General features: G+C 35.9%; 1 protein-coding gene across 9 annotated transcripts in view; it reads left to right on the top strand.

The window, feature by feature from the left end:
• Nucleotides 1-14224, top strand: part of LOC129236016 (tyrosine-protein kinase Fer) — a 163081-nt gene extending 148857 nt beyond the window's left edge. For all 9 annotated transcript variants that reach the window (XM_054870170.1, XM_054870171.1, XM_054870175.1 and 6 more), the window contains 6 exons: nt 5721-6095; nt 6466-6679; nt 7744-7830; nt 9334-9462; nt 9673-9855; nt 14049-14224. In XM_054870170.1, the coding sequence (XP_054726145.1) occupies nt 5721-6095; nt 6466-6679; nt 7744-7830; nt 9334-9462; nt 9673-9855; nt 14049-14200 (1140 nt within the window). In that variant the 3' untranslated portion in view covers nt 14201-14224. The remainder of the gene's footprint in view (nt 1-5720; nt 6096-6465; nt 6680-7743; nt 7831-9333; nt 9463-9672; nt 9856-14048) is intronic.
• The last annotated feature ends 1496 nt before the right edge of the window (nt 14225-15720 follow it).

Genomic DNA, 15720 nt, shown 5'->3' on the forward strand with positions numbered 1-15720 from the left:
GTACAAACATCTTCTCTAATCGAACTACTAAACTTATTGAACAACCTAGTACATAGACATCATACGTAGCTATTTACTTAAAAATAATAACGGCTGCTAGTAATTTTCGTTTTGTATTAAGATATATGGATTGTTGATATTTCTACTAAATAATAATAATAACGGGTGTTTTTTAAGCATGTGCAAAAACTTTTATGAACATAAACTAGCAAATGATAAAAAAGTGCTTTCCCCTATTAGCAGATCGCCTAATATCAAGATCCCTTAATATCAAGACGCTCGCCCAAATAGGAGGAGAAACTCGGTCAATCATCTTTCAAAGAATGTATGCGCCAATGACAATATATATATACTGCACCGACCTGTCAAACACATATCTTCACTTAAACAGCCTTTTTGTTTTAGATACCCAAGTCAAAATTTCTATGTGTTTAAAAGAACACCCTTACTTTGAAATGTATTTCCGCCCAAGATTTAACAGCGCGATGTATTCCACGTAGTATTCTCTTGATTTGCGCTTTACGCCTTGTGTGTAGGTGTTTTTTTTCTGTTTTTTTTTTATTTAAAAAGTAGCCAACCATTTCTAAATTTAGCTGAAATTACGATATATAAATTTTATAACGTCAAATATGAATTTGAAGCAATATAGATTTAAGTAAATATGTTGTTTATTTCACTAACTAGTGACGGAAAACTAATAATCGATATTTCGATAATAAAAATCATTTCATGGAAAAATTGAAAAACACAAAAAAAGGAAAGAAAAATCGAAAATAAAAGAAGCGTTCGTTTGGATGGAGCCAATTTTATGTACCCAATACATGTTTTTTAAGTCAGATAAGAATCACTTTCATAGATTAGAAACTATTTGAGTATTTTACATTGAACAATTCGCACACTAAAGCTTTATTAATCTTAGAAAATGTGTAAACAGTAAGCAAACTTTATTCATATATTTTTCCTCATTTTTGCATCAGTAAAATTAAACAAACGCCGTAGTCGAATGGGTTGGTGCGTGACTACTATTCAGAGTTCACAGAGAGAACGTCAGTTCGAATCTCGGTGAAAACACCAAAATTAAGGAAAACTATTTTTCTAATAGCGCTCACCCCTCAGCAGGCAATGGCAAAACATCGAGTGTATTTCTGCCATGAAAAAAAGCTCCTCATAAACATATCATAAAATAAAATAAAATAACTGTATAAAAAAATTTTTTTTCTTGTGATTCGAACCAAGGATTTTGGATTGGAAGCTCACATTGCTAGCCGCTCGGCTATCGCGCCATGCTGTCGGCGCTGGCCTAAAAGTTATTTAGTTCGTCGCTACGTTTATATCAGCATATAATATAACGCTTCGTAGCCAAGAGTGTCGCTTTTTTCGTTTCACTTTTTCTCAAATCACTCCCAACGATTCTAAAGAAGTTTTCACTTCAAAAATTCTTTTACTGTTTTTGTTTATTCCATTTAGTTGTGAGTAACAGGATGCTGATAATGGAAGTCAACCAAGAGAAAATTCGTTACATTTTGCAATTTTGCTTTGATAAAGACGAAAATACAAGCCAGGCCGCTGCAATTGTGCATGGTGGTTATGGTGCCGTTCGTCGATTCCGTTCGGGCATTTTTGATGTTAAGGAAAGAAGAAGTTGACAGGCATGTTGGTAGTTGTCACATCACCATAAAGCTAAAGATCGACCATAAATAGTTTAAGCCATTCCCGCAAAAATTTTACGCAAAAAGAATGAATTTCTTTTTCTCGAAACTAATATTGCATAGGTATAAAATTTTTCTGATATTCCCAAATATTGGACAATTTTTCTGTTTCGTTATCGCTGCCATAATGTATCTGGAAAGGTGGAGGAAATCAGTATGTGCGATGTTAAATTACGAAATTAGTATGTATTTGTATCCATACACATACATAAATTCTTCGGATTTATATTTTTTTGTGGAATCTCTCAATTCCCCATTAGTTCCTTCTGTGAATTCCATTGCCATACAGTTGCCTCAAAACGCTTTGCACCAATTGTTAACTTAAGCTCTGAGAACAGGTAAGAGCCACACGGAGCCATGTCAAGTAAATCGGAGCTTGTGGAACAATATTCGCGTATATTACAAGGCTCAAATAGTCACACACAAAATGAGATATACCCTATGATCAGAAAGTACCGGGAAGTGTTTAAATAAAACAAAACAAAGTTAAATTTCAGGCAAATTTATTTAATCTCCTTCAAAATATGATCCGTCTGAAGCAACACACATGTGCCAACGTTTAACCCAGTCCTCCATGCACCCCTGATAGGCCGACGAAGGGATGGCCTTCAGCTCTCTTTGATCTCCTCTATCGACTGAAATCTCCTTCCACGAAGTGGAAACAAAAAGAAGTCGCTCGGGGTCATATCAGGTTAATACGATGCTGGACGATGATATTTACTTGGAGTTTGGTCAAATAATCCAGCACAATTTGGGCTCGCGTTATCATCATGCGAAATCCAAGAATTGTTTGCCCACATTTCCGGCCGTTTGCGACGTACAGCATCTCTCAAACGCTTCAAAATGGATAAATAATATTCTTTATTGACTGCCTGGCCCGATGGAAGGTACTCATGGTGCACTATGCCTTGGCAATCGAAGGAAACAGTCAACATCATCTTCCCTGTACTTTTGATCATAGGGTATATGTTAGTTAGTACGTTATCGTTGCAAAGAAGTCATAAATGTTTTCCACTCTTCTGGCCTCTTATGATAAAATCTTACTTACTGTTTGGTTTGATGGAAGAAATTCGGATTATACTACGGTGTAGCCAAATGGAGAGCCATCGTAGATGAATGGGTTGATGCGTAACTTTCACTCAGTAGTACCTTGGCGCCAAATGATAGCAACTGTTTTTTTTCTTTTTTCTCATTGTGCTCGCCTCTCGGCAGGCAATGGCAAACCTCCGAGCGTATTTCTGCCATGAAAAAAGTTCCTCATATAAACCATTTGCTGCTCAAAGTCGGCTTAAAACTGTAGGTCCTTCCATATGTGGAACAACATTAACTGTATTGTAAATTTATAAGTTCTCAGATGTTGCACATCTCTGAATGGTACTTTAGTAATAATTAAAAGTTTTTATATTTTACAAAAATTAATTCAATTTAATAATAAAATATTGTGAATAATCGTAGGAGATAACATTCGTGTCGATGAATGTCTTTCATACATCCAATAGTTTAACAATTCTTTAAAACTTAAATTTATGAGTGATTTAAGCGCTAATGTTTTTACTAATTTATTCAATCCACGGCAGATTATACTATAATATATTTACATATAAAAGGTGGCACAAAACTAATCACCCTATCGCCAGATTTATAATTTTTCCAAACGGCGTTTTATGTCAATCATATTTGGCACTAGTGAACCAGACAGCTGCAAATTTGATGAATAATTTTGCGCCACCTTGTATGTACATTTGTATTTATTATTAAAACTAATTCATATTGCTTATATATATTATGAAATACTAATAATTTTTCCAATAATTTCATATTTTTAATCGGTCATAACAAACTAAAATAGTTCATATTTATTAGGTATTTTAGTGTACCTCACCCAAAAAATTGATATTTTTTCACCGGAATGAAAAAACTTAGAATATTTAAGACTACTGTCAAAATATTTCGGAAAAGCATTAAAATTTACGTGAGCTGGATCGCTTTGAAAATGCCGCCACAAATAGAGTTTCTTTCTAAATAAAATTTGGTTTTAAAAATATTTTTCCCAAAAAGTCACCTCTGTTATAGAAAAGATCAACTTTAGAACTGATATTTACACATAAAAGTTTGGCACGTGAATGGGCGAAAAAATATTTTCCCCATTATATCATACCTTAGAAATCTAAATGGGATATTGACTGAGTTATTCAAGCTCTCCTTAAACCTATCTTCCAAAAAAGTCAAAAATAGCAAAAAAAATATCACTATTTTTACCTAGCTGGTGATATTAGTTTCGGGAAAAAGAAATTATTTTCTAAGTAGATGGCCGTAGTGATCGATATCTCGCAAAGTATCGATCAAACAATTTGAAGTGTATGCTCGTTGTCAAGGTGACATTGAACACTAAAAAAATCCTCATTCTGTTTTTCGCTTATTCCATTCAATTGTGAGTTACTGGGTGTTACCGATGGAAGTCAACAAAGAGAAAATTCGACTTTTTACAGTTTTTCTTTAATAAAGGCGAAAATGCGAGAATGCAAACCATGCCGTTGAAATTGTGTATGGTGTTTATGGTGCCGATGCTGTAAGAGCTAATTACGTGCAATTTTGGTTGCGTGGATTCCGTTCAGGCATTTTTGATGTTAATGCAAATCGAATCAAAAAAGTCGATAAAATCACAGAAATAATCGCAGTTAACCGGCATATTAGTAGACGTAGAATCACCAAGGAGCTTAAGATCGACCATAAAACATTTTTAAAGCATTTGCATTTTACGCCAAAAAATAAATATTTTCCCCCGACATAATATTTTGTAAAATTTGTATACGAACTTTTGAATTTCAAACTCTTCTCTAATCTGGGACAATTTTTTTTTTTAACTTTTCTATATGGCATTACAATGGGGGATTTTGTATGCTCCCCGTCTGTAAAAGAGCAAATTTTAGTGTTCCAAGAAGAGACCTTCGAAATTCCTATCCTTTTTATGGAAGTAACAAAATTACTCGGCAAAACAAATTATGCCCGAAACGCACCAATTGCTCAAGCTCTTAATGAGTTCAGCCAGATTTCATCTCTTATAGAGCTTTTTTTTGTTTAATGATTTGGTGCGTATCTACGAATCGGGAGTGTGTAGATTCGAATATCCGTGCATGAGCATCGAATAATAAAACAAGTTTTTTCTAATAGCAGCCGCCCCTCGGCAGGCGACGGCAGACAAACCTCCGAGTGTATTTCTGCCATGAAACAGCTCCCCATAAAAAACATTTGCCGTTCGGAGTCGGCTTAAAACAGTAGGTCTCTCTATTTGTGGAACAACATCAAGACGCACGCCACAAAAAAGAGAAGGAGCTCGTCCAAACACCTAACAGAAGTGTACGCGACCATTATTTATTTTTATTTTTTATGATGTTTTCGTTAACCTTCTGAAATCATAATTAATTTGTGCTAGTAGTCGGTAAGAATTTGTTGTTCATAAACTTTATGTAAAAATAAATAAACAAATAAAAATTAATTTTATGTATAAAAGCTCAATTGTCGGAGATATATTCACAACGGTCCAGCTCATGTAAATCTTAATATTTTTACGAAATATTCTTATGGACGTCTTAAAATATAATTAATTGAATAACTCCGATAGGAAAACAGTGCCGATTTTTCTTTTGTATGGAGAATAACGCATCGTAACGTTCTAAAATTATATGTATGTATGTATACAGTAGCCGTATCTAAAATATATTTGTAAATATGCAAGTCGCTGTTAAAAAAACAAAAATTCCCGCTGACAAGTATTGCTTAAATTTTAAGTATTGCTCAAAATGCTTATCAACAATCACTGTGAAGTAGTTTCATGCAAATTCTCTTTTTTCCCGCTCTCCCTCTTTCTCTGTGAGCATGTAAATGTAAATTTTTTTCTTTATTTAAAGCTGCTTATGCTGGCTTTTATGTTTTAAAAATGCTGTATTAACCAACTCCATAAGACAAGATTTATTTGTGCCGCTATTTAAGCCTCTCTCATTCCCTCCACAGATGTCGCTCTCCACCAATCGGCCTCTCTACGAAGAGGAATGGTTCCACGGCGTGCTACCTCGCGAAGAAGTCGTACGGCTACTCAACAACGATGGTGATTTCTTGGTGCGCGAGACCATACGCAACGAAGAGAGTCAAATTGTGCTGAGTGTTTGCTGGAATGGACACAAGCATTTCATTGTACAAACAACCGCCGATGGGCATTTTCGTTTCGAAGGTCCACCATTTCCCAGTATTCAAGAGCTCATCATGCATCAATATCAATCGGAGTTACCGGTAACGGTGAAGTCGGGTGCCATTTTGCGACGTGCCATTTGCCGCGAACGCTGGGAGCTGAGCAATGATGATGTGGTGCTGCTGGAGAAAATCGGCAGAGTGAGTTGGCAGAACGTTTATGCGATATACATACATACATATGTACTTAATATTATATTAATGAATGGAAGAATAGAAGATTGCGCATATTGAAAAATGAATAGTAGAAAAATTAGCGTAACTTTATGTTGACGTTATTGTAGATGAAGTGGTTAAGAGAGCTAATTACGAAGTTTCGCAAGCAAACATGAAAAGTTAGGTTATATTAGATTACGTCAGATACCTCAGCTCAACAGCTGATTGCATCAAATTCACTGAGTGTCAAGCAGCGGTATTCGTAATCTTCTGTATTCTCTCAGCCACATCCCATAAATGTATGTATATATTGCATATTTTTTATGAATAATGATTTGGTTGATTCCCCTTGTAGGGCAATTTCGGTGATGTTTATAAGGCGAAATTGAAGTCAACCAAACAGGATGTCGCTGTGAAAACCTGCCGCATGACGTTGCCCGATGAGCAAAAGCGTAAATTTCTACAGGAAGGGCGCATCCTAAAGCAATATGATCACCCGAATATTGTCAAATTAATCGGTATTTGTGTACAGAAGCAGCCGATTATGATAGTCATGGAACTCGTGCCGGGTAAGTTAAAAGGAAACATCATTTAGAGGCATATCACATATCACAGGCAGCTCACAGAGCAAAGTAAAGAAAACTGTCAAAAATCAGCTAAATCTAATTCTATAGCTAATCACATTTTTTGTAAAAGAAAAAAAGAAAAAATATTTTGGTAAAAATAGTTACTATTAACTGATTGAGGGCTTTAAACGCAAAATTAAGGAAATACTTTATAGAGATGCCTATTATGGCATCCAAGGGATGTATTACAGCAAGATTCGATTCGCTCCCGACTCACCTTTTTCATTGAACGCTCTTATAGACACCCACAAATACAATACATATGTGTAGTCATCCACGAACTGTATTTTCATCATTGTTGACTGTACCTCACATATACAGGATCCGGCATTCGAAGTATATCCAATTAAAAAGGCCATAAATTTAGTTTGGACAATTGATTTTATACAATTCAAAGTAAAAAGTGTGTTAAAATAATACAAAATTAAGAATCAATTTACTTTTGCTCGATATGACCACCTTTTGCCTTGACTATGGCCTTGAGACGGTCCAGAAACGAATCGCAAACTGACCGAATGTGACTTCGAGGTATTTTGGTCCACTCGCGGACAATGGCTTTTTTCAGCGCCTCGAGATTGGTGAATCTTTTACTTCGGACCTTGCTCTCCAAAATGACCCAAAGAGAATAATCCATCGGACTCGCGCCTGGTGGATTTGAGAGCCGTTGTGTGGACGTTATGAAGTTCGGAATGTTGTTCTTTAGCCATTTGTGGTTCACTCGAGCTTCGTGAGACGGTGCCGAGTCCTATGTCCCAGAGTTAGTTCCGCTTTCAAAAATAAGAGTGATGGGTGGCATGAGTAACTTTCAAATGGATTATAAATTAAACTGTGGATTGGTGTTGGAGAATGCAAAGGCATTACACTTTCAGGATTTATAAATATTGCTCATGTGTTCAGAGTTATATTGTACGGTGTAATATGTGATAACTGCCATATAAAGATTTATTTATAATATAGTTACTACTCATACAAATATAAAATCTGTTTTAATCTATTTTTGATTTCAGGTGGCTCATTGTTGAATTATTTGCGTAAGAACTCAAATGCGTTGACGACACGGCAACAAATGGGAATGTGTCGAGATGCGGCGGCCGGTAAGTATAATAGAACTTTGAATCTTTAAATATGAATGAATACACAAATATCAAGCGTACAAAATCAAAGCAATAAGAATTTCAAAGCATGGGCCAAATGGAGTTTATGCTTGATTAATTTAACAAAAAGTTTGCTTGCGAAAGCAACAACGAAGCTATCGAGCTAGTATGGTCATACCTCATTAGACTGGTATAGCTTCCTGCTAGGTATATCTGCGTGAACTGAATATATCTCCCATAGACCACAGGGTACGTAGTGTTACCAGTGTTGTTGGAGTCGTGTTAAACATAGCTTGTGAAACATGTCTTGGCGAGTTTTAATAAACAGTTTAAACTTTTGTCAGTAATATCCTTCAGAGATGAAAAGTATACCGATCCCAAGCAGTTATAACGCGTTCTGCTTCGAGTAGAGCAGTTATAAAGGAGGTGTTCTAACTTTCTCCTCTTTATTCTTCGCATAAGTTACACGCGTCGTTCTGGACCAATCCCATTTTAGCTGCGTGATATGGAGTGAGACAAAGTCCCGTCAGTACTCCAACCAAATATGGTTGTTGTTGCATTGCAAGTTCGTAGTTCTAGTTCTGTCTTTAAAACTGAGAGTAAGGGATACACACATATGTTCCGCAAGTTCGTCCACTCCCTCATTTCGCTCTATTCCCTTGTGCCTTGGTATACATTAATTTGTGGCCTGCCTATTATCGGAGAGCTCCTCCATTTTGAATCTACAGTGTTGCACGAATTCCGAGCTAGTCATTACAGTCACTCCTGCTTTAATAGCAGCTTGACTATCGATGAAGATGTTTGTAATAGTTTCGAGTGAAGTAAATTCCAACGCTAATTCAGCTGCTTTGGTTAAATCATAGATCTCAGTTTGAAATATGCTACAGTGCTACTCCTAGGCCTACAAGATTTTTGGAGCTCAAACTGCGGATAGAAGACAGCCGCGCCTACCCTTTTCGTCATTGGAGCCATCTGGAAGGAAATTCTAAACCCTTCTGCCAGTCATTTTGTTATATTACAAAAACAGACCTCTTGCCAAAGTTTACTTGCCGAATAACGTAGTCTGACCTTCGACTTATGTCCTGTACGTTACTGCGTTTGTGAAATTGCGTTTGTGAAAATTGCCCAGTCATCCCCAGCCTTAGTGCAGATCTTTTGGGCGGCTGAGTTTCTTGCCACAAATTTGATTGGATGCCAGCCGAGAAGTCTTTCTATTGGCGCTGTTGGAGATGTGCTAATAATTATTAAATGTTATCAAATGGCCACTTTGTTTCAGTCGCCTTAAACACTCCAAAACTTCGAATAGTGAAATTCTATTCAGCAGCGTTTTGCGGCCTCTGCAATTTAAATCTCTTGCGTTGGCTTATTTGGAAGTGAGCAAAGCAAGCCTTCAATTTCGTGTGAAAATAAAAATTAATTAAGATAGAATACATACACATACACATGTATATATGCATATATTTTCTAAATCAATGCTATTAAATTATCGCCTTTTGTTTTCAGGCATGCGCTACCTGGAATCCAAGAATTGCATACATCGAGATCTCGCAGCCCGCAATTGTTTGGTTGATTTTGAAAATCAAGTAAAAATCTCCGATTTTGGCATGTCACGCGAAGAGGAAGAGTATATCGGTAAGTGGAAACGAAAACTTGTATCGTTAAGATTAGCAAAAATTTGTTTGTACGACGCTTACCAATACACACACACAGGTAATTTACCATTTTTCTCATATTTTGCACTTTTCTGAGAGATAAAAATGCCGTTAGGCAAAGAAAATGGAATTTCATTTCGTTCAGTTACCGTTAGCAAACAGAATTAAGATTTGAATTTTATTTTTACAGTTTCCGATGGCATGAAGCAGATACCTGTTAAATGGACAGCGCCGGAGGCATTGAATTTCGGCAAATACACCTCACTGTGTGACGTTTGGTCCTACGGTATTTTAATGTGGGAAATTTTCTCCAAAGGTGATACCCCCTACTCGGGCATGAGTAATTCACGAGCACGTGAGCGAATCGATGCAGGTGAGTAATAATAACGAAATACTCGCATAACTATTGCTCTCTAGTACAAATACAATAGAATAAAGCAGTGTTTGGTTGATTTACTAACAATTCTTCAAAAAGAAGATTTTACGTGAACGTTTGACGCTCTCAAAGTGTATGCAAATATTATATTTAAAAACACTTTTCTTTGCAAGTGGTTTTGTTAAGGGTGAAATAGAGTTTTTTCTTAAGAGAGTTTCTGTTTTATGATATAATAATTAAGCGCATTTAACATTATTACATCATTACATATATATAGGGTTTTCCAAACCGAGGTGTTATTTTGATATTCATGTGTCACATCCATGCATTGAAAATCACTTAAAACAACTTGACTATGTTCAAATGCTCGATGCATGGGTTCCTCACGAACTGAAAGAAACGAATTTAACGCAACGCATTAACAGCTGCGATTTGCTAAAGAAACGTAATGAAAATGATCCATTTTTAAAACGACTGATAACTGGCGATGCAAAATAGGTTGTTTACAACAATATCAAGTGGTAAAGATCGTGGAGCTGGCCAGGTGAACCAACTGAAACAACATCAAAATCTGATATTCATCAAAAGAAAGTTTTGTTATCAGTTTGAGGGGAGTACAAAGGAATTGTCTACTTTGAACTCTTACCACCCAGCCGAACGATCAATTCTGATGCCTACGTTAAATAACTAACGAAATTAAGCAATGCAGTTGAAGAAAGGCGACCCGAATTGACAAATCGAAAAAGTATTGTATTCCAATGATGGCAATGAAACTTCACACACATCTTTGGCAACTCGACAAAAATTATTGGAGCTTGGTTGGGATGTTTTGCCACATGCACCAGATAGTCCTGACCTTGCACAATCTGATTACTTTTTGTTTCGATCTTTACAAAACTCCTTGAATGGTAAGAATTTCAATAATGATGATGATGTCAAATTATATCAGATTCAGTGTTTTGCCAATAAAAACCAAAAGGTCATTGATCAAAATGGGCAATACATTACAGAATAAAGTTATTTAGTTACATGAAAAAATTGTCTTTGATTTTCTAAAAAAAATCCGCAATTACTTGGTTACCAACTCAAAAATTGATATTCCTGTTGAACAAACACATGCAAAAAATATATGCAGAAAAGATATTAAAATATTCTGACCTAGGGATTGATGTCAAACGCCAATAGAAGTTAGGGAAGGTGTATATCCTGCCAATTGTCTTCTCAGCCCATAGATTAATGCATAAAAATTTAGCAGACGACGTCAAAACACTGCAGCTTCCGGAATATTTGATATTTGATATGCAGAAAGCAGCTCTACTTAATTCTTGTCATATAGTTCGAAACTTTTTACAGTAAATGCTTTATTATTCTTTATCAATTTGCCAATTATTTTATATTTCTAAGTGCAATATTAGTTATAACTTACGTACCATTTATATATTATTGGCAATGGCCATACACAAAGCAGCGGATTTCGCGTAGTGTAATAAAGGAAAATTCCTCATTTGTACGGATAGCATGACGTCCATTAAAGCCATACAAAACATTTATAGTAGTAGCAAATTGGGTGAAAAAATAAGAAACCTTTGTATTCGCAACATAAAAAAGATCACCATTATGTGGGTACCAGGCCATAAAGGCATCCGAGGCAACGAGCGAGCCGACGAAACAGCGCGACTTATGCCAGCAACAAGCCCATTGTTTCCAGTTTATTCAGACAATGATTTACATAGGCATATAAAAAGACATATTGACTCGATTAAACTGGCAGAATGGTTTTCGTTTAGGCATCGGTATACTGCATGCAACGGCAGGCGCAAACCATCTCTACCCAAGCAATACACCTCGATATTTATCAAGCCAGTTCGCCCGACTCAGAATTGGACATACCAAATTCACACACCAACACGTTCTCACAGGGAGTACCCAACAACCCAACAACAAATCTTTTAAACGATAGTCGCACCTTAGAAAAGTTCAGAAAAAACACTTCGGATCCACCAAACCTTCTGCTCTACTGGCTACTATTTCTCCCACCAATATACATAACTGTTTTAAATATTTTTTTGAAAGATTGTAACTTAACTATTAAAATTTAATATGATTTGCTAATCTACATCTTGAATTTCGAAAACAATATTATTTGGGATTCAAGGCCTTTTGGCAATTCATCAAATCAAAAAAGTCTTTCTCAATGGTGCCAAACAATGTTTTTTATAATAGTAAATATGCAAATTCTGCCATAGAATCTGCCAATTTATTTGCCGATTTCTTTAGCCCTAATTTTGAACCCGACTTAGACTTCGATTCTAGTTTGCCCTCTAATAGTTTTTCACCTCTTAATTTTGGGACATTGTGCCTATCTGTTACTGATGTCGTCAAGGGTATTATGAAGCTCAAGCCTACATCGAAAACTGACTTGGATGGCCTTTCGGGCATCTTGCTGAAGAACTGCTTGTGTCTCGCTGAGCCTCTTACAATTATATTTAATAAATCGTTGTCCTCCGGTATCTTTGTTGACGACTGGAAATTTACTTCCGTTACGCCTATATTTAAGAGTGGAAATAAAAACGATGTTAGCAATTACAAACCGATTTCGAAGGTTTCGTCTGTCTCAAAACTTTTTGAGATAACTGTGAATGATATGTTATATTTTGCTGTCAAAGTCCTAACATCTACCAATCAGCATGGTTTCGTTGCAAGTCGCTTCACTGTTACTAATTTGTCTATCTTCAATGATTACTGCATTTCAGCCTTCCAGAACAGATCTCAAGATGATACAATTTATACAGACTTCTCTAAAGCGTTTGACAAAGTATCGCGCCGAATACTCTTGTCGAAGCTTGCGTCTATGGGTATGCACTCCACGTTTTTGTCGTGGCTCAAATCCTATTTGTCCAACAGGCACTGCGTTGTAGTCGTTGATAATACGACACCCCGTGCATTTATTGCGTCCTCTGGTGTCCCCAGGGAAGTATTCTGGGACACCTTCTCCTTATTCTCTGTATTAACGATATTGGTTCATGCTTTTCTTTTGCTGAGCACTTGTTGTATGCTGATGATCTTAAAATATTTACGGTGTTTAACAGTGTTAGTGACTCTGAATGTCCGGAATTGGTGCTATTTAAACCGTTTGTCACTAAATATAAGCAAATGCTTTCACGTAACATATGCTAAACAAACAATACTTTGCATACTTCGCTTGCTGGCTTACCTTTGCAATCCGTTGAGGAAATGAAAGACTTAGGCGTTATTTTCGACTCTAAGCTGAATTTCACTAGCCATGTTACCCACGTCATAAGACGATCATATGCGATGCTCGCATTCGTACGCCGAAATTGTTCTGCATTTAGCAACCCACACACTCTCAAAACATTGTATTGTGCTTTTGTTAGATCAAGATTAGAGTATGCCGATGTTATTTGGAGACCGTACCAAATACTCGTAGGTCTGTCTGATCGGATTGAGAGAGCTCAGAAAGTTTTTCTTCGTTTTGCGCTCCGATCTTTAAACTTTTCTGAACCTGTACCATCGTACCGCTCTAGATGTTTATTGATTGACTTAAAACCACTTGATAACAGACGATCTATTCTATAGTGCTCATTTATTATTCGTATCATTTCTGAATCTATTGATTGTCCTTCCCTTTAACTAAAGTTTAATTTAATATACCCAATATGAGACTCCGACAGTACGAAGCCTTTAAAATTGGCTTCTCGAGAACCAACTACGGGATGAATGCTCCGATTTCTAGGGCATGTGCAGATTTAAATATGTTCTTCAATTCTTCTGGTGCTGATTTTACATGGCCGTATGGCATCTTAGTCAACCATCTTAAATCGTTTTTTTATTACAATAGTAACTACTAAACTATTGTACATTAGCTTAACATAGTATGTAAGAATGAACCCATTCAAAGACAAATAAATAAAAATAATAATAGCACAGACTGTTCTATTTAACTACCGAGTTGTAGGCCCTGTCAGCTAGTACTCGTTCTAGTATTAGTTTTAGTGTTATATATTAATTCTAATAAATAAATAAATAAATATTTATTGGCTTGCAGCTAAGCTGCCACCATTTAATGTTAATTACGCTTCTTTGGGATGCGATAAATAAATAAAATGGAATAAACAATAATATATTAATAAAATTTGAATCGATTCTAAAACATTTCTCCTCATTTGCAGGTTACCGCATGCCAGCGCCTGAAAACACACCGCCCGAAATGTATCGGCTCATGTTGAAGTGCTGGGCTGCCGAAGCAGAAGCACGACCACATTTCGATGAGATCTATAATGTCGTGGATGCACTGATCATACGTTTAGATAATAATCATTAACAACAACAACAACACTATCAAATGGAAATTGCAATGCAATGGAAATGCAAGCAAATACTATAAAATCTCTAATTATTTTCATACTACATATTTACATATACATACATATATAAGAAGAAGAAGATATATAAGTATGTGCGTTTGTATAGATTAAAAGAAAAGAGTAAGAAAATCGAATTGTGCAAAAATCCATTTACACACATACATACATACATACAGTTAAGGTGATATACATTTATTTATACATTAAGGCATTAAGGCGTTATACATGCATACATACAGACATGTATAGACATGCACTATAAAATGCGTGGGAAGAAAATCAAATTTTATATTTTGTAATGCATACATACAAACCTACATACATACGTATTTTAAGGCTCTTATTCCTACTCAAATTTTACATAAACAAATGTACGTACATTTATGTATATAACTACGAGCAAGTACATACATACATACCTACCTAGTTTTGCATGTATTTAGCTAACATACATATGTAAGTCGTAGCCGCTCTGGAATACCGCTCTGCTACCACTCCTCTAACGCTAAGTGACTAAATAATTGTAATGCCGCGCAGCTGTGTAAATAATTAAAATGCGAAAATGGAAGCTACCTATGTACATACATACATACACGCATAAATGCATACATATATACGTACATCCACGTAGACGAGTGTGTGTGTGTGTATTTTATGTGCACTTCATTGCAGTTTTGTAAATTTAATTTTTTCGAAATTTATTGCTGCTAGAAAATAAATTTTCGAGATTATCTGTATCCTCGATGTGCCAAAAAAGGAAAACAAAACGAAAAGCAAATGTAAACACAAGCATTAATGTCGATTTGTGTTTATGTTTAGGTTATTTTGTTTGTTAAGAGAAACAAAAAGTTAATAATTTAGATCATTAAGCTCAACTACGACATACAATAGATCACTGAGCGGGTGAAGGTTGTTCTGTGCCGATTTACACACAGAGACATCTGAAAGGGGACACTGGGAATTCTCGTTTGATGTCTTACTTACGAAATAGCAATTCAAAAGAATAAATGCTGTCACACCATTGGCATGTTAGGTACGAAAATTGCTCAAATGATCCTTGCATGCCTTTCTAGTGCCAAGCGATTCCAGCAAAAAAACAAAAACAAAAAACTACATAAATAATCGTAACAGAAAATTGGATCCCTGAAATATTTGATAAATGTTGGGTATTTCTTTGGATGTTTCATTCGCCGTCACACGGGCAAAATTGTTTTCGACAACATTCGTTGCTTTCGACGTTTACTTCTTTAGCATCTTCTCATGCGGATATATCTTCTGGTGCGGATATATTCTACAATCCGTGAAAATGTAAAGTGCAGAACGTTCGTCAACAGTTTGTTAAATATTTCAATGAAGAAGGCAAACTAGATTGGTTAAATAATTTGTTTCCCCCATATACTTAGATCTGCCACAAGTTCTGTTAGAAGTTAAGTCCAGTTACAGATATGGAATTGTAATACTTTTTTAATGAAGTTAG

Source organism: Anastrepha obliqua, chromosome 1 (genome assembly GCF_027943255.1).
Source record: "Anastrepha obliqua isolate idAnaObli1 chromosome 1, idAnaObli1_1.0, whole genome shotgun sequence".
NCBI classification, from domain to species: domain Eukaryota; kingdom Metazoa; phylum Arthropoda; class Insecta; order Diptera; family Tephritidae; genus Anastrepha; species Anastrepha obliqua.